At 49.7% G+C, this 17,651-nt stretch overlaps 2 protein-coding genes across 3 annotated transcripts; both read right to left on the reverse strand.

Annotated features, from left to right (window-relative positions):
• Positions 1 to 668: 668 nt before the first annotated feature.
• On the reverse strand, positions 669 to 6,430 carry LOC128337550 (proline-rich protein 36-like). 2 transcript variants are annotated; one of them, XM_053278671.1, is made up of 6 exons: positions 6,122 to 6,430; positions 3,445 to 3,745; positions 2,650 to 3,057; positions 2,348 to 2,473; positions 1,445 to 1,852; positions 669 to 1,265 (listed from the first exon to the last, which is right to left on the reverse strand). In XM_053278671.1, the coding sequence occupies exons 3-6, from the start codon at positions 2,699 to 2,701 to the stop codon at positions 1,126 to 1,128; spliced, it is 726 nt and encodes a 241-aa protein (XP_053134646.1). In that variant the 5' UTR covers positions 2,702 to 3,057; positions 3,445 to 3,745; positions 6,122 to 6,430; the 3' UTR covers positions 669 to 1,125. The 2 variants fall into 2 exon arrangements, with proteins under 2 accessions (XP_053134646.1, XP_053134645.1); XM_053278670.1 differs by lacking the exons at positions 669 to 1,265; positions 1,445 to 1,852; positions 2,348 to 2,473 and having other exon boundaries at positions 2,703 to 3,057.
• A 4,361-nt stretch (positions 6,431 to 10,791) lies between these two features.
• On the reverse strand, positions 10,792 to 16,064 carry LOC128337549 (zinc finger protein 420-like). The gene is made up of 2 exons (XM_053278669.1): positions 15,861 to 16,064; positions 10,792 to 12,307 (listed from the first exon to the last, which is right to left on the reverse strand). The coding sequence occupies exon 2, from the start codon at positions 12,092 to 12,094 to the stop codon at positions 10,802 to 10,804; it is 1,293 nt and encodes a 430-aa protein (XP_053134644.1). The 5' UTR covers positions 12,095 to 12,307; positions 15,861 to 16,064; the 3' UTR covers positions 10,792 to 10,801.
• Between the last annotated feature and the right edge of the window lie 1,587 nt (positions 16,065 to 17,651).

Raw genomic sequence — 17,651 nt, forward strand, 5'->3', positions numbered from 1 at the left:
TCCACACCATCACTTCTCCCTCCTCCTCCCTGGCTCTTTCCTCCCACACCACCCAAAAGGGGGAGCACACCCAGCTCCCAAACCTGGGCAGGACACTTGTCTGATCGAGATTTGGGTGGTGTGAATGGCCTCCAGATGCGAAGGAGGGCTTCCTTTCTGCAGAGGCATTCCTAAGCAAGAGGATGAAGGGTGTGTGATTAGAGGGGGAAACCATGTGGGGAGCAGGGAGGGCAGAAAGGGCTGACCCTGCCCTGGTGCTTGGGGACTGGGAGCTGCATCCCAAGGTGGGATTTCAAACCTCAACATGCCAGCGTGGCCATTAGTGGATCTGGTGACCTCACCGCAGTTAAGGGAATTCTGCAGGGATTACGCCAGAGGAGGCTCATTGGCCATCCTTGCCTTTGTCAGAAGAGACATTTAGTTGGTCTTGTCCTCCTGCTTTCTTTTGCCGAAATAGGTGGCTGCTTCACCTGCTTCAGGTACAGTCTGGCATGGCGGTGGGGCAGGGGTGGGACCCAACCCAAGGGCTGCCTGGGACTGGTTGTGAAAGCTGTCCTTCCTTGGTTTTACCTTCCCTGGGTTGTGATATAACCGCGAAAGCCGGTTCTTGTCTGGGTGGTGTATGACGCCAAATAATACACACACACAGGGAAAAGCTTATGGGATGTTTACTGCTAGCAAGTAAGGCTTTCGGGGCGCACCCAAATCGAGAGCGAAGACCCCCAGTTACAGGGAAGTATTTATACAGAGTGTGGCTTAGTCATCTTATCATCGTGTAACAACAGTCTTAGAAGGAATGCAAAGCCTATCATCAGCACAGATCCAAAGCCAATCATCAGCACAAATCCACTTTTGCTGACATTGGGATGAAACAATGGACAATCCCTTAACTCATATCAGTTTCCCAACATCCGATATTCATAGCTTATTCTGTTTCCCATCCCTTGCCTCTTATCTAGGTTTCTCTAAAGGAGGAAGAGTAAGATGCCAGCAGCTGCAGCAAATTTACTCCTTAAGAGGCAAAAGTTATTTCTTTATGCAGAAAGATGCTGGGGGAATTACCCCTTAGTTTCCAGTGTTGGGAGAGAATTAAGATGGCTGCACTGTGGTTCCTTAGTTTTGAGGTTAGACTGCCTTCCCAGCGCGGATGATTTGCATGGGTATATCATTTGGATGCCTCTCAATCCCAGTTGCGGGGGAGCAACAGCAGGAGAGGGTCCCCAAGGAGCCCATGAAGATCTCTGAGAGACGCTTGATCCTCTTTTCTGGGAGCGAGAGAGCAAACGGGACCCCCTCTGGCGTGGCCTCACCAGACTGGGGGCCGCGGACCGGGCAAGATGGGGGTTGGGCCCGTTTTGTGGGCATGCCTCGAAATCTCCCCGCTGGATGAACCCCTTGTGGGGGTCCGGGTTTGTGGGGAGGGGCTGAGGGGGGCTGTACTTACGCTTTTCCGTGTACTGGACCTGGAGGTCACTCAGGAGGTCCATCGCAGCCATCGCCTCTGCGCTGACAGATGATGCTGACGTGGTGGAGGGTGTCTCCTGGTGCTCCGTGTACTGGCCCGGGAAGTCATTGAAGAAGACACTTGAAATTATGACCTCCTCCTCCTCGGATGTGGTGGAGGGGGTCTCCTGGGGCTGGACGACTATGGTAGAGAGGTCGGTGGAGACGTCAGGGATGGGATGGGAGCGGGCTGAGCGTGATGTGTCCTCAGTTAGAAGAAGAGGGAGGGAGGGGGAGACTGGGATGGGGAGGTGGGAGCATAGAGGGGAGGTGGTGTGGGTAGGTAGGGATTGGGGTTGGTGGGTGGGGGGAGGAGGAGGGGGGACAGGGCTGGGGTTCTCAGGAACACCTGCAAGAGAGGGAAGGAAGCAGAGATCAGATGACGGAGGAAGCCTCGGGGCCCTGATGGCCACGGCCTCCGCTTTCTGCTTGCCAAGCGGGGATGTTCTTTGGGTGGGCCAGTGTCAGAAATAAATGGGGGAGGCTGGATCGAGGCTCTCTCTGCCACGATGCCCACATAACGCAGCTGCCAAACGGAGCCTGAGGCTTTGCCTTCCTAGGCCAAGCTCTGACTGGCATCCACTCCAAAGCAAAGGTCTCTTCCTAGGACAAGGAAGTGTGGCTAGGACCTGAAGGCCATGGCCCTCCTCCCTCCCTAGGTGGCTGGCAGAGGCCCCCCAGATAAGGCTGTGGGCTCCATCAGGTGCCTAGGAGGCCGGTGGCCTGTCCTCCTCCTGCCACTCATCCATCAGACGACCTTCTTCTTTCAATCGGGCTCCTTTGCCCAGAGCAAGAGATCCTCAAGGAGAGCCATCCGGGGCCCCGGCAGCCATGGTGGAGCTACCTGCTGCTCTTTCCCTCCACAGACGCTCTTCAGCTACTTCGATTCTCTTCCTGGCGTAGACGATCTGCCACTGCAGGGTCCCCAAGGAGCCCATGAAGATCTCCGAGAGACGCTTGATCCTCTTTTCTGGGAGGGAGAGAGCAAACGGGACCCCCTCTGGCGTGGCCTCGCCAGACTGGGGGCCGCGGAGAGGGCAAGACGAGGGTTGGGTCCGTTCCGAGGGCTGGCCTCGAAATCTCCCCCGGATGCCCCTTGCGGGGGGTCTGGGTGTGTGGGGAGGGGCTGAGGGGGGCTGTACTTACGCTTCTCTGTGTACTGGACCTGGAGGTCGCTCAATAGGTCCATTGCCGCCATCACCTAGGTGCTGACAGTTGATGCTGATGTGGTGGAGGGGGTCTCCTGGGGTTCCATGTACTGGCCCAGGAAGTCATTGAAAAAGATACTCGAAATTATCACCTCCTCCTCCTCGGATGTGGTGGAGGGGGTCTCCTGGGGCTGGAATACTAAGGTGGAGAGGTCGGTGGAGAGGTCAGGGATGGGATGGGATCGGACTGGGGGTGATGTGTCCTCCGTTAGAAGAAGAGGGATGGAGGGGGAGACTGGGATGGTGAGGTGGGTGCATAAGGGGGAGGTGGGGTGGGGAGGTAGGGATTGGGGTCTGTGGGTGGGGGAAGCAGGAGTGGGGACAGGGCTGGGGTTCTCAGGACCACCTGCAAGAGAGGGAAGGAAGGAGAGATCAGGAGATGGAGGAAGACCCGGGGCCCTGATGGCCACGGTCTCCGCTCTCTGCTTGCCAAGCGGGGATGTTCTTTGGGTGGGCCAGTGTCAGAAATAAATGGGGGAGGCTGGATCGAGGCTCTCTCTGCCACGATGCCCACATAACGCAGCTGCCATACGGAGCCTGAGGCTTTGCCTCCCTAGGCCAAGCTCTGACCGGCATCCACTCCAGAGCAAAGGTCTCTTCCTAGGACTGGGGGCCGCGGAGAGGGCAAGACGAGGGTTGGGTCCATTCCGTGGGCTGGCCTCGAAATCTCCCCCCGGATGCCCCTTGCAGGGGTCTGGGTGTGTGGGGAGGGGCTGAGGGGAGCAGGACTTACCCTTCTCCGTGGCCTGGTCCTGGAGGTCACTGAAGAATTCCACCACTATCACCTCTTCCTTGGAGGTGGAGGAGGATGTGGAGGAGGATGTGGTGGAGGGGGTCTCCTGAGGCTCGACTACTACGGTGGAGAGGTCAGGGAGGGGAGGGGAGGGGGCTGCGGGTGATGTCTTTTCAGTTAGGGGGAGGGAGGGGGAGACTGGGAGGGGGAGTGTGGAGCATAGGGGGGAGGTGGGGTGGGGAGGTAGGGAGTGGGGTGGGGAAAGCAGGAGGGGGGACAGGGCTGGGGTTCTCAGGAACACCTGCAAGAGAGGGAAGGAAGCAGGGATCAGGAGACAGAGGAAGCCTCGGGGCCCTGATGGCCACGGCCTCCGCTCAGGAGCCTTTTCTTCCAAGATACGGTTAGGCAGCCTCAACCAATTTTGACTTGTTATTGAGGTGGCTCACAACAGCACAACAATAAAAGCTTCCAGTCAAAACACAGAACACAAAACAAACAAATCACAATACAAAATAGAAAACACAGTACCAAACAAAACATTTTAGAACCTTTTTTTTAAAAAAACAATCAATTTCACAAAGCCTGTTTGTGGGCCGAAGGCAAAGATGGTGGCGGACACACAGTGCAAACAAACGTCTGCCTCGTATGATTGCGTCCGTGCCATTTGTATAAACTGCATCACACCAGAGCAAGTCCATTTATTTCCAGTGGGCTTACACTTCTGCCTCCCCTTTGGGATGCATTTCGCCTTTGTGCGCTTGTACGACTTAAATGACGCTACTGGGCTGGCATTCTGTTGTGCTGCATGGCAGCCTTATGATTTTTTAAAAAATTCAAAGTAAATTTATTAAAACAGAATTACAACACTAAGCAGTATAGATCCAGACACCAACAGCAAAACATTATAGGACAAATCTCAACTCATCGGTCCATCCACACTCTGAGATTGCCAGTGGTAGGAAAACAACCATCATCTCCCCTATTAGTGTGAAGAATAAAATCTAGGTTAGATTTTAGAATGGACTTCTACTGAGCCACACCACTGGTCCAGCTCGCTCAGCATCTGGCCCTTTCAGAGCTTGGTATACCCCAAGTTGTTCTATTCACTTTGTACCTCGAAGAATATAAAGGAGAGCAGGAGAAGCCTCTCTGGGCCCTGTTCATCTGGTTCTCCACCCTCCTCTCTAGAAAGGCAAGGAGATGAGCTTTCCATCAAGTCCTCTTCCGCAGGGAAATTTAGTCATTTGAAAACGAGAGTGTACCATCCTCCCATGAAGGCTTTATTACACCCCATGAACAGGAAGTGGTGGGTGGGGAATTCTATATATTCACCCTCTATATCCGGCTAGTATTTTTTTAAAAAAAAAATTATCTCAGTCACAAGAAGCACAGTTAACAGATCTAATCAAACAAGCAGCCATTAGAGATGTGTGAACCGACTCGCTTCGGGTCAGGCTCAACACCGAGCCGGCCTGGTCTGGGCAATCGGAGTTCGAACCAGACTGTCCCCCCAAAGGGGTGTGTCGGTCAAAACAGACTTACCCATGGTTCAAAGAAATGGCTCACAAGTCAGATCGGGGGTATAGTTGTGTCACCAATTTCCCACACTGTGTTATCACTCTACACACACACACACACACACACACACACACACACACACACAAGCAGCAGGTGACAACTGTCAAGGAAGAATTGCAGTTCAGTCCCCAAACAGCAGAGCAAAACCAGTAAGAGCACTTCTGCCTGCAGATTCAGAGGTTTGCCTGTATATGGCATAAATGGAACCTGTGTGCACTTTCAGGTTTAGTCAAGAACTTTGCACACAGATGAGTCGGACAGGGGCGTAGCCAGGTTGGAGTGGGCCCAGAGACCAGATTTTAAAATGGGGCTCCCTCTCAAAGTCCAGGGCCTCCACACACCCCAGGCCCCCAAGGATTTAAGTATGATATTTCAAAATAAGTATGCTGCCTAGAAATACATTTCACTGAATACACACACACACACACACACACTTCACAATATATAGTGATATACATTGAGAACTATATATTTTTGCTACTTTTAATGCCCAGAACACACTAGAAACACTAATTGTTAAAATGGCCCCCTCGCTGCAGATTAGCAAAGGAGACTTTCAACCATGCAGGGTGAGCCTATATATGTTTTCTCAGAATTCTGAACCAATTCAGTCAAGTTGGATTGCAGGAGGTTCTTCACAGGAGGCTTTTAAAGCCCTTTAACACACCTCTCCTCGGGAATGGAGGTGCTGCATTCACATGTTGGCCAGATTGACCCTGAAGTCCCTGCGGGTTCTTGGGGAGCAGTTCACACACAAGAAAAATAAAATAAAATAAAAGCACCACACATGCTTCCCAGTTCTCACTCAGACCTTCTGGGTTGCAAACCAACTTGAACAAAAGTGCATTTATAAAAGAATGAATGAATAAATAAAATTAATATAATATTGTTCCAGAAGTTTTTATAGTTTTCTGCCACGAAACAAGCCCCTTATAGGACTTTTTGGATAGTTTTTTAAGCCAGCCAATTTTCCAAGCTGTTTTAAATTAAATGTTCAGAGACTTCTCAGTCTCCCCCTCCCCCCCCAAAGCCCTATGGCAAGCAGATCCCTATATATCCGGGGGAGAGGGGTGACCCCCAAAAGGAGTTCACGTTCTACCTGGCAGATGCTGGGCTGGGCAGAGGGTCTGCTGCAGAGAGCTGTGGGGGCCACTCTGCCTCCCTGCCTCCTGCCTGCCTTCCTTGCTTGGGGCCTCCCTGCAAGCCGACTCCAGTTCAGGCTCCACTGAGGCCTACACGGAGGCCTCCCTGGAAGCCCCGCCCACCCGCCAATCAGCCGAGAGGCCGGGAGAAAAGGAGCTCTTTGCAGCTTTCCCTGCTGCTTCGATTGCCGGCCAGGAGGACAAGCAGGAGAGAGGAGGGCAAAGAGGGCAAGAGGCTGAGGGGACATGGGGCTGGGCAGGGGGCAATGGGGAGTCATGTGAGGTGTCTCTGGGGGGGTCCCCAAGGCAGTGGGGCCCCCAGGAAACCGCCTCCCCTTGCCTAATGGTAGTTACGCCCCTGGAGTCGGAAGCCAAGAGTTCACCTGCTCAGCTCCGGTGATGGGACAGGCATGGCCTTTCCACCAGCTTCTTCCACCTCACGTTGGGCTGGCCAAACTGACTACGAATCGAAGGTTCAAACTGGCATTTGGCAATGTCAACCACAGGGCGCCTTTGCTGCGGATTTCCATCCTCTGCCCCGCTTAATTGCAGTTTCGCGTGATGTGCGAATGCGGCCATTGTCAATTCGGCTGGGTCCAACTCCGTTGGCTTTGCGTGTCAGCTGTAGACGCCAGCGCCTCAGCAGCCATGCAGTGTGAAATGGGCCACTGTAGACGTTCTCCGAAGTGAAACATTTGCTGTGGACAGTGTCCGTGTGCAGTGTCTGAAGAGTCCCAGGAAATCTGAGCAGATCGTACATGCTCTGGATAGTTCCTGCTATAGGTTCTTTTTGTTGGGAATTCTCTCTGCTAAGAACATCCCTTTTTCATTATAGCAGAGTGCACAGAGGAACAACACAGTCGAATTTGGTAAGGCATGCGTGTATGCTGAGAGTAAAGTAACTTGGAGCCAGTTCATAGTTTCAAATCAATATATATGGCTTTTATTAGAGAACTCCATTCTAGATAGGAAAGTGAGGAGTTAGGATCTCTAATCTAGCTAGCTAGCTGGATGCAGAGAGATGGTTTCTGCATCTCTGCACACATGGTGCAGGGAGAGAGGAGCTTGCATGTTGCAAGATAGAAGGAACAGGAAGAGAAGAGAAGAGAAGAAGGAAGCGGCTGGAAGGAAGGAAGTCCCCTGAGAGTAGCAATCTACATTCCAAAGGGATAGTGTCAGAGCAGTAGAGAAGGGATGACCAATGCCTTGACCCTCTAGCCCTCTGACTCACTAGTCTGTCCTCTTATGTCATTGAGACAAGAGACAGTGCATAGTCCTTCACTTCCAATACCCCCTCTCGATGTCTCATCACTCAGTTCACAAGATTCATTTTCTCTCTCAGCTTTTCAAAGCAGGGTCTTGGTAGTGGCTTAGTGAGTATGTCTGCAAGCATTTCATTTGTTGGGCAGTAGATCAGCTTGATTAATCCATCCTTTTGCAGACTTCTCACTACATGATACTTCACATCAACATGTTTGGTACGCCTCTTTACATCTTCTTGTTTGGAGAGTTGAATGCAGCTTTGGTTGTCTTCATACAATGGTATGGGCTGTGGTACATCTGTACCTAGATCTTTCAGTAGTTGACACAGCCATTGTATCTCGTGACAGCCCTGTGCAGCTGATAAATATTCTGCTTCAGTGGTTGATGATGCTGTTATATCTTGCTTGGTGCTTGACCAGCTTATGGCTCCATCTCCATAGAAAATTATGTGACCGCTGGTGGATTTCCTTTCTGTTAGGTCTCCACCCCAGTCTGCATCTACGTATGCTTCTAGTTTTGGTTGACTGTTAGGTGATAGCTTGAGCTTAAAGTGTGCAGTACCCTTTAGGTACCTAACAAGTCTCTTAATCGCATTCCAGTCCCTGACTGTTGGTGGTGCAGTCTTTCTGCAAAGAAAGCCAACTGCGGTACTAATACCTGTCTTAGTGAGTGTACTAATGTATAGAAGCTTACCCAATGCTTCACGATATCTGTGGTTGTCAGATAGTGGCTCAGTTTGATCTTCTTGCTTTATGTAGTTCACTTCCATTGGAGTTGGTGTAGGATTCGCATCTTCCAGTCTGAGCAGGTTTATCAAGTCTTTAATTTTCTGTTCTTGGTTGATGAGGAAACTTCCATCTTTCTCTCTTTGTACTTGAATGCCCAAGTAGTGTGCAATGTTGCCAAGTTGCTTGACTTCTACATCTCTGTTCAGATGATGCATTATTTCCTTGCTGTCATCTGGATTCTCATAGGCAAGAATCAAATCATCAACATACACCAAAATGTAGGTCCATTTGCCATCTATGAATTTCATGTACAGGCAGGGATCCGCTTCACTTCTTTTGAAGTTTGCTTGAAGCAGCATATTATTCAGTTTTGTGTTCCATGCTCTGGCAGCCTGTTTTAAACCATAAATGCTATTTTGCAGTTTGCATACATAGTCCTCTTTGCCTTCCTGTAAGAAACCTGGTGGTTGTTGCATGTAAATGTCCTCTTCTAGTTCGCCATGCAAGAATGCAGTTTTCACATCTAGGTGTTCAACATGCATTCCTTTGCTAGCAGCAAAACTTAACAGAGTCCTTACTGTGGTATATTTAACCACTGGTGCAAATGTTTCATCATAATCTTCTCCATATTTCTGTGAATATCCTTTTGCTACTAATCTGGCTTTGTAGCGCTGAATCTCACCATCAGCATCATGTTTGAGTTTGAAAACACATTTGCAGCCTATAACTTTCCTTCCTTGAGGTAACTTAGTAAGAGTCCAGGTTTTGTTTTTCTGTAGAGCCTCAAGCTCTTCAATTGCAGCTTGTTTCCACTTCTGGGCTTCTGGTTGTGGTAGCTGGGATATTTCCTCCCATGATGAGTGTTCTGGTTGTTCTGCCGTTCTTGCGAGGTAGGACAGTCTCGGGGCTGGAACACCTCTGCTTGAGCGCGTTGATCACCTCACCTCACCCTCTGTGGTCTCTCCCACTATCTCAGATGCATCTGGTGGATCACTGGAGGTCTCTGTGTCGAGTGTGGTTGGATCTGGATCTGCTGTCTCCTCCTCCTCAATTCCTCTGAGATCGATTCCTCTGAGGAAGCATAATCCAGTCGTCAGGATGTTTGGTCTGGTTGCTTGCTTCGGTGTAGGCCCCCTCTGAAGATGTAGCTCTTTCATTCTCATCAAAATACACCGATCTGCTTATGGTTATCTTGTTGGTGTCAGGATCCAGGATTCTGTAGCCTTTGGATTGCGCTGAGTAGCCTACAAAAATCCCTTTTGTGGCCCTAACACCTAACTTAGTCCTTTTCTCCTTTGGGATGTATGAGTAAGCTGTGCTCCCAAAGACACGCAAATGTGTCGTGGACGGCTTATGACCATGCCTAAGTTCATATGGTGTTGTTCCTGTAGGCTTTGTGTGCATTCTGTTTTGTATGTATGTAGCAGTCATGATGCCTTCTCCCCAGAGTTTCTGTGGGAGGTTTGCGTCAGCAAGCATGCATCTTACTATATCCAGGAGGCTTTTTGTTCTTTCTTTCTGAGGCTCCATTTTGGGGTGGATTGTAAGCTACCGTGGTTTGATGCATGATTCCATGTTCTCTCAGGAACTGCTGTGTGGCACTGGACATATATTCTCCTCCATTGTCTGTGTGCAGGATCTTTGGCTTCCACCCAAATTTGTTGCTTGCCATGGCCACGGAGTCCTGGAGTTTCTCGAGAATCTGTGATTTCTCCTTTAGTAGAAAGACAACTGAATATTGTGTATTATCGTCAGTGATTGTCCAGAAATATTTGTGATTACCTATGGTTGCTGGTAGTGGTCCAGATATATTGCTGTGGATCAGCTCCAGGGGTCTTCTGGTCTTCCTTTCACACTGCTTAGGAAATGGCTTGTTAACTGCTTTGGACTCAAGACAACAAACACAGTTAGTCACAATGTCACATGGTGCAAAATCAATGCCATCAGCTAATCCCTTTTCCTTCATGTTCTGGATTGACTCATAGCTGCTGTGTCCTAGGTGTCTATGCCACAGTTGCAAGCAGTTTTCATGCAGGCATGACTGAGCAAGGTTCACTTCATTAGGCTGATATGCCTCAGGTTTGGACCGGGCTGGTCTTTCTCTTTGATACAGGTTGCTCCTGCATGCTGTATAGGCCTTTGCATGTCGGATGCCTGCCCAGGTCCCTCCACCAGCAGGAGGGCTCTGCAAGAGGGTAAGTATTAGGGCATCTCCTAGCCCCTTGGCCTGCCCCCGAACCCTGCCGGGGACCCCGGAGGCGTTCCTGGGTCCTCCTCTCTGCCTCCCGGCTGACTAAAAGAGCCAGCACTGTGTAGCGGTTAGAGTGCTGGACTAGAACCGGGAGACCCGGGTTCAAATCCCCATTCAGCCATGAAACTAGCTGGGTGACTCTGAGCCAGTCACTTCTCTCTCAGCCTAACCTACTTCACAGGGTTGTTGTGAAAGAGAAACTCAAGTATGTAGTACTCTGGGCTCCTTGGAGGAAGAGCGGGATATAAATGTAATAATAATGATGATGATGATAAGCTCCACTGGTTCAGCTGCAGCTCCTTGCAGGGGTGAGGAGCAAGCCAGGCTCTGGGGCCAACTGTCAAGTCTTCAAATTATATTGGGGGTGAAGAGAGAGAGAAGCTCTTTCCGCGTTCCTAACACTTATGTGGTTTCTCCCCAGTGTGGGTTCTATGATGTATGGGAAGAGATCCAATCTGTCTGAAGTTCTTTCCACACTCGTAGCATTTATGTGGTTTCTCCCCATTGTGGGTTCTGTGATGTTTAGTAAGATGTCCTCTCTGAATGAAGCTCTTTCCACACTTATAGCATTTATGTGGTTTCTCCCCAGTGTGGGTTCTGTGGTGTACAGTAAGTTCTCCTCTCTGACTGAAGCTCTTTCCACATTCCAAGCATTTATGTGGTTTCTCCCCAGTGTGGGTTCTGTGATGTTTAGTAAGATGTCCTCTCTGGCTAAAGCTCTTTCCACACTCCAAGCATTTATGTGGTTTCTCCCCAGTGTGGGTTCTGTGGTGTTCAGTAAGTCCTCCACTCGTGCTAAAGTTCTTTCCACACTCGAAGCATTTATGTGGTTTCTCCCCAGTGTGGGTTCTGTGGTGTACAGTAAGTTCTCCTCTCCGAATGAAGTTCTTTCCACACTCCAAGCATTTATGTGGTTTCTCCCCAGTGTGTGTTCTGTGGTGTATAGTAAGAATTTCACTTGTGCTGAAGCTCTTTCCACACTCCAAGCATTTATGTGGTTTCTCCCCAGTGTGGGTTCTCTGGTGTTTTTTAAGATTCCCACAAATGCTGAAGCTCTTACCACACTCCAAGCATTTATGTGGTTTCTCCCCAGTGTGGGTTCTTTGGTGGTTATTAAGATTTCCACTCGAGCTGAAGCTCTTTGCACAATCAAAGCATTTATATGGTTTCTCCCCAGTGTGGGTTCTGTGGTGTACAGTAATTTGTGCACTCTGCATGAAGCTCTTTCCACACTCCAAGCATTTATATGGTTTCTCCCCAGTGTGGGTTCTGTGGTGTACAGTAAGATCTCCACTCGAGCTGAAGCTCTTTCCACACTCCAAGCATTTATGTGGTTTCTCCCCAGTGTGGGTTCTGTGATGTACAGTAAGATCTCCACTCCTGCTGAAGCTCTTTCCACACTCCAAGCATTGGTGTGGTTTCTCCCCAGTGTGGGTTCTGTGATGTACAGTAAGATCTCCACTCCTGCTGAAGCTCTTTCCACACTCCAAGCATTTATGTGGTTTCTCCCCAGTGTGGGTTCTATGGTGTAGAGTAAGATGCCCACTTGTGCTGAAGCTCTTTCCACACTCGAAGCATTTATGTGGTTTCTCCCCAGTGTGGATTCTGTGGTGTATAATAAGATTTCTTCTCTGTTTGAAGCACTTCCCACACTCCAAACATTTATAAAATTTCTCCCCTGCTTGCATTTCTTACTCGGGTTCAAAGCTTGTTCCAGAAATGAATATTTTCCTACATGGATGCCACAGGCTCTTTTCTCTTGCTTTCTGTGTTACTTTTTAAACTTCGATTCTGACATTTTGCTCCAGTTCTTAGTCTGTGCTCCCTTTTTCCCCATCAGGCACCATCCATATATCCTCTGCAGGGTTCCCCCTCCTTGTTCCTCTCCCAACTGTCACCTGCTGGAAGGAGGAGAGAAAACTGGTCAGTGCCTTGGATAGAAAAGGAGACTTAAGGAGATAGGAAGCTGCCATATCCTGCGTCAGCCCACTGATAAATGTGGCTTAGTATTGCCTTCACAGACTGGCAGCAGCTTCTCCAAGGTTGCCGGCAGGAGTCTCTCTCAGCCCTATCTGGGGATGCTGCCAGAGAGGGACCTTGGAACCTTCTGCATGCAAGCAGGCAGGTGCTTTTCCCAGAGCAGCCCCATCCCCTCTGGCGAATATCTTACAGTGTTGCCAAGGAGATCAGATGGCGGTGAGGTCACATCCCTCTCACAGTATTCTCTGCTGGATTAAAAAAAAATTCTATATTATTAGGACTGCTCAATTTTAGTAATCTGAAGTATTTTGTCTCCAGCTCACTTTCTGCTATCTGGCTGCTCTAATAGTAAATTGGGACAGGGAGCAAAGCTGGTAAGCAGTTTGGAAGCATTCTTAAGGGGGAAAGACCTTGAGAGAATCACGGATGCATTCCCCATTATTAATATCTTTGTGGCATTGGAGCAACAGCCGGCTGCCTCCCACAAAGAATGAAAACTGTCAGCATTTTCATTAGAGAATTTCTAGGCACCTCCGGAGCTGCCCAGGACCCAAGAGAAGACTCTGGATTCAGCTACCTTGGAAATCCTCTCCAAACAAAGCCTGTTAATCGCAGAAACCTGTTTAAATCCTTAGGGGAAAGTACACCAGTCAACTATCTGCAGAATCGGACATATCCAACCCACAGAAGAGCCCTGACGCTAGCCCAGCTAGATGTGTTGCCCTCTGTGGTATTAGAGGGAAGATTTAGAAGGGTTGCTTTTTTGGAGAGATTGTGCCCTTGTGGGAATGGCGACGTTGAAACAGTCGGTCATGAGCTTTTGTCTTGCTCATTTGATCGTGATCTGCATCTTGGACTTACTGCCCCTCTTGTTCTTAGATAGAAGATACAAAATTCTCAGGGACGGTTCTTTTTCTGTGTTCGACCTGATATCATGGCAGTGACCATACGTGGAGTACTTCCGTCCGCCTCCCCCTTCTCGTTAATGGCTGTCTTGAGCACAGTCCCAAACTGAAAGATATATGAGCTAGGTGAGAGTGGAGTGAACTGAGAAAGTGAAAGTCAAGGGGGGGGGGAGAGACTGGAGAAGTATCAGAAATCATCTAAAAGTGCTTTGCCTCTCTCATGGCTGGAAGGTCAGAGTGGAAAAGGACTGACAAATTTGGAGATATGCCAAGATGGAGAGACGAAGACAGTCTGTTTATCTTTGTTGGAACAGAAGTGAACCTTGAAGTGAACTTCTTAAACAGACTTCAGTTGGAATCAAGGGTTAGTGAAGATCTAAGGATTAATTTTTGGATGGGGCTTTTTATTCCTCTCTCTCTCTCTCTCTTTTAAAAGAAAAGAAATTTACACACTCTTTTAGGAAGCTACTGGTCTATTCTGGAAATAAAAATATCAATAAATGTTGCAGAGTTAACCCTTGTTGTCTTGGTTGTCTTATTTTTGCCACAAGAGGGAGCTCAAAAAACACATTTGGAAAATAACAGATCTAGTTAGGATGGAACTTTCTTCTTTCTTGGAGAACAATTTTGGATTGCTCTGAATTATTTGGGCTATCTGGGATTACAAACATACCAAATCACCAAACATATTTGGATGATAAGTGGTCAAGGTTTGAACAACTGAATCAATTGACTGGATTAATTTGGGAAGGCAGAAGAAGATTTCAAGTAGATCTTAGAAGACTGGTGGATTCTGGGGGTTGTCAGAGAACATTTTTTTAGTCCTGTTTTTATATCCCTCCCCTTTTCTCTGTGAATGACAATTGTATTAATGTTATTATTGTTCTACCTGTAGTTAGCTGATGCTTGAGAAAAACTTTCTCTTTTCAAGGTAGTAACTTAGGAAGATTAAGAGGACGGAAGCACACTTCGCAGATACGCCATGACCCTGAGGTATGGTCTAATATGGGAAACGCCCTGGAGAAGGAAATCAGGGAGGCAAAATTGTGAGACATGCCTTACCATTGCTTCCCTGAGCTGGAGTGAAGCCAAATAAGAAAAAGGAGAAAGTGGAGGGGGCGGCAGCAAATTGGAGAGGAGAGCTGGTCTTGTGGTAGCAAGCAGGAATTGTCCCCTTTGCTAAGTAGGGTCTGCCCTGATTTTCATTTGAATGGAAATGAAAGCACTGTAAGAAATCCCCTTCAGGGGATAGGGCCGCTCCGGGAAGAGCATCTAGGTTCCAAGTTCCCTCCCTGGCAGCATCTCCAAGATAGGACAAGATTTTATTTTTTTTTAATAGGACAAGATTTTTTTTAATTGAACCAACAAACTACCAAAGCATACAGTACGTTGCCAAAGCACAATTATATACAAAGTGGTTGTTTGTACATCAGATATCTACAAAGATTTACACACAAGGATTTGGAAACCCACAAGGTTATGAAGTATATGCAGGCCGTACTGTAACTCGGGGATGGGGGATTTCAAGGCACATCAGGTAATCGGGGGGGGGGGGTTACGTCTGACGTCCATTTCCACAATTTGTCCCATGGCTGTTTAGAAGAGATACTCTTGTCTTTTTGCACATAACTGTACAAACTTTTCCAGAAGAGATTTACTGTCTCATCTGCGTGAACCTCTTGGTCGCGTCTTCCCTTCCTATTCCTATGCAGGAGCATTGCATAAATGACATACAAGTTTACTAACCTGATTACGAGAAGGGGAACGTTCCAATTCCCTAGTATGAGGGCACCGGTTCCGTCCCGTTTCCTTGAAGGTTTCTTTCTGGGACCTCGAAAAGAGGTTCTATCGCTCAAACCCGAGGCTAGTTCTTCCCAAGTCTGTTTTTCCAAATCAGGCCACTCTTAACAGCTTGCTTACTCCCTGCCACACTCTTTTGGCTACCACACACTCTTTTAAGACATGTGAATGGGGCCGAGAGAGACTCCTGCCTGCAATCTTGGAGAAGCCGCTGCCAGTCTGGGTAGACAATCCTGAGCTAGATGGACCAAGGGTCTGACTCAGTATATGGCAGCTTCCGGATGTTCCTAAATCGTAGGAGAAATCAAGGCGGCGGGGATTAAGTGAATATTAATTGCTGGGAGGACTTTCAGGTAGCTAAGAGCTGCACTGGCTGCTGCACTCCTCACAACCCTCCTGCGGGGACATTTCCCACTGCAGAAAGGGCTGGGAGGGAGACCCCCGGAGGAAGACACCCCCACACACTTTCCCCCCTCCCCAGAATGCTGTGCGGCTGCCTCTGGTCTGACTGCTCACCTCCCGCTTTCGCCAAAGAGCCCAGCCGCGAGTCTGATGTTCGCCTCTGCTGGAAACCCTCGCAGTCTCCCCTGCAGCAGCGATCGCGGTCCTCTGGCACCGGCTTTCCGGCTCCAAGCAGCCCCGGGGAGGATCCAGGGCGCAACTCTGGCTCTTTGTTCCCAGGAAGGCTCAGCCAGCCGCCGCCCCCCCCCCCCGCCCGCGCCTGCTCCTTCTCGCCCCCCTCCCCGCACCCCCCTCCTCTCAGGCCCACCTCTCTGCTGCCGCTGCTCCGGCAACCTGATGTGGGGATGACGCCCTCCTGGCTCGGCCTCGCTCCTCTCCCTCCAGCATCCACGGGAGCTCCTCCTGGGGGCACGCCGGCGACTCTCTGCGCCTGGATCGGGGCTCTCCTGTGCCGAGGGGGGCCCGGCTGTGCCTTGTTCCTCGGGAGCAAGACGGAGGGAAGGAGCAGGGGCAGAGGCTGGGGCTGGAGAGGTGGCGGTGGGGAGGGAGAGAGCGAGCCAATCACGGGGATGGGGGGGGGCAGGGCCATCGTGCCTCCAAGTGGCAGCTTTGCGGGGCGGGGGGCGCCTTTTCTCCCCCAAGCAGAGGAAAGATCTCCGGCTCCTCCAGGCTGCTTCTGAGGACCTGCTGCCGGGTGGGGAGAAGAAGAAATCCGTCTCCTTCCCTTTGCAGAGCGGCTGCGAATCCCCCCATGAAAGGGGGCGCAAGGGGGCTGCACCTCCTTGCGACCCCCTCCGCCACCCAGCCCCCCCCGGGGAAAGGGAGGTCCCGGAGGGAGGGGCAGTGGGTCTGACCTTTGCAGAGGCTGCTGCTGCTGCTGCTGGGAGTGGGGCATCTGAGCCGAAGGGAAAGGAGGAACATCCAGACCTAGCCAGGCCCTCCACTCGTGCTTGTCCTTGTGACGGGGTGATGGGGCTTGTAGTCCCGCCGCATCTGGGGACTCAGCCACCTCTAAGAAGCCCTGCCACGTGTCAATGACTCCAGAACTGCTTTCTGTCCTAGAACCTGCTTCGAATCAACTTCAGTTGGGTTGTCCTGAGAGTGGGTAGAATTCCCCCCACACACTCACCCCGGCTTCTTCCTGTATTGCTCCTACACATGTAAATCTCTCCCCCTGAGTTGACTTTTAGTTTCAGAAATAGAAAAAGAGAATTGCCACTTTGAAAAGGCGCCTCTTGACTCAGTTAGCAGGGGTCAACTGAGTATTACTTATAAACGGAGTCTAGTGTTATACTGAAGGGGTTAATGACTGTGCAATATTCAAAATATGTTGGCCTGCAGCTGAGGGTTTGGCCAGTCCCAGGGCCTCTTTGCAGGGGAGGCAGGGAGAGGCCTTCCTGTTGCTAAGATGGTCTGATCCCTTTGGACCTCTGAAAGAACCAGCCTAAGGGATGCAGAATTGTAGAAAGGCCTAGATTAAGCCATGGTGCCAACATGCATCTTGGCGTCAACATTCCTCAGAGAGAAATAGGTCCTTAATTGCAACGTAATCGTCGTCATCATCATCATTCTTTATTACAGTCATAGACCAGCATAAAAATTCATGTTTACGAGTAAATAAAAGTGAAAATAGTTTGTTTGTTTATTTATTTATTTATTGCTATACCGCCATTCATTAAGAAAACCCCCAGCACAATAAAATTTAAAAACAATTTGATTAAAAAATTAAAAAAAAAATTAAAACACAAGCATAAAAACAGTACAAAACACAAAGAAGCTGCAGTGGAGACAATCATGTTAAAGCCTGGGTAAAAAGCCACGATTTGACATGCTTTCTAAAAACTGTGATGGAGACTGAGGAGAGAATAGCCACCAGGAGAGCATTCCAGAGTCTGGGGGCAGCCACAGAGAAGGCCCTGTCTCACATACACGACAGCCCAGCCTCCCTCATTGTCGGCACCCAGAGCAGAGCCCCCTCCGATGACCTTGTTAAGCGGGCAGCAACCCTTGGGAGTAGGTGGTCCCTCAGGTATCCCGGGTCCAAACCGTTAAGGGCTTTAAAGGTCAGAACCAGCACCTTGAATTGGACCCGGAAACA

This window comes from Hemicordylus capensis, chromosome 14, assembly GCF_027244095.1.
Source record: "Hemicordylus capensis ecotype Gifberg chromosome 14, rHemCap1.1.pri, whole genome shotgun sequence".
NCBI lineage: Eukaryota > Metazoa > Chordata > Lepidosauria > Squamata > Cordylidae > Hemicordylus > Hemicordylus capensis.

Excerpts from the sequence above, each read along its gene's own strand:
- LOC128337550 (XM_053278670.1), bottom strand. The coding sequence starts at position 6,412 with ATGTCCCCTCAGCCTCTTGCCCTCTTTGCCCTCCTCTCTCCTGCTTGT. Across the intron at positions 3,746-6,121 it reads CCCAGCCCAGCATCTGCCAG|GTGTTCCTGAGAACCCCAGC; the intron begins GTAGAACGTGAA and ends CCTCTCTTGCAG. Across the intron at positions 3,058-3,444 it reads GGACCAGGCCACGGAGAAGG|GTGGTCCTGAGAACCCCAGC; the intron begins GTAAGTCCTGCT and ends CCTCTCTTGCAG.
- LOC128337549 (XM_053278669.1), bottom strand. The coding sequence starts at position 12,094 with ATGCAAGCAGGGGAGAAATTTTATAAATGTTTGGAGTGTGGGAAGTGC.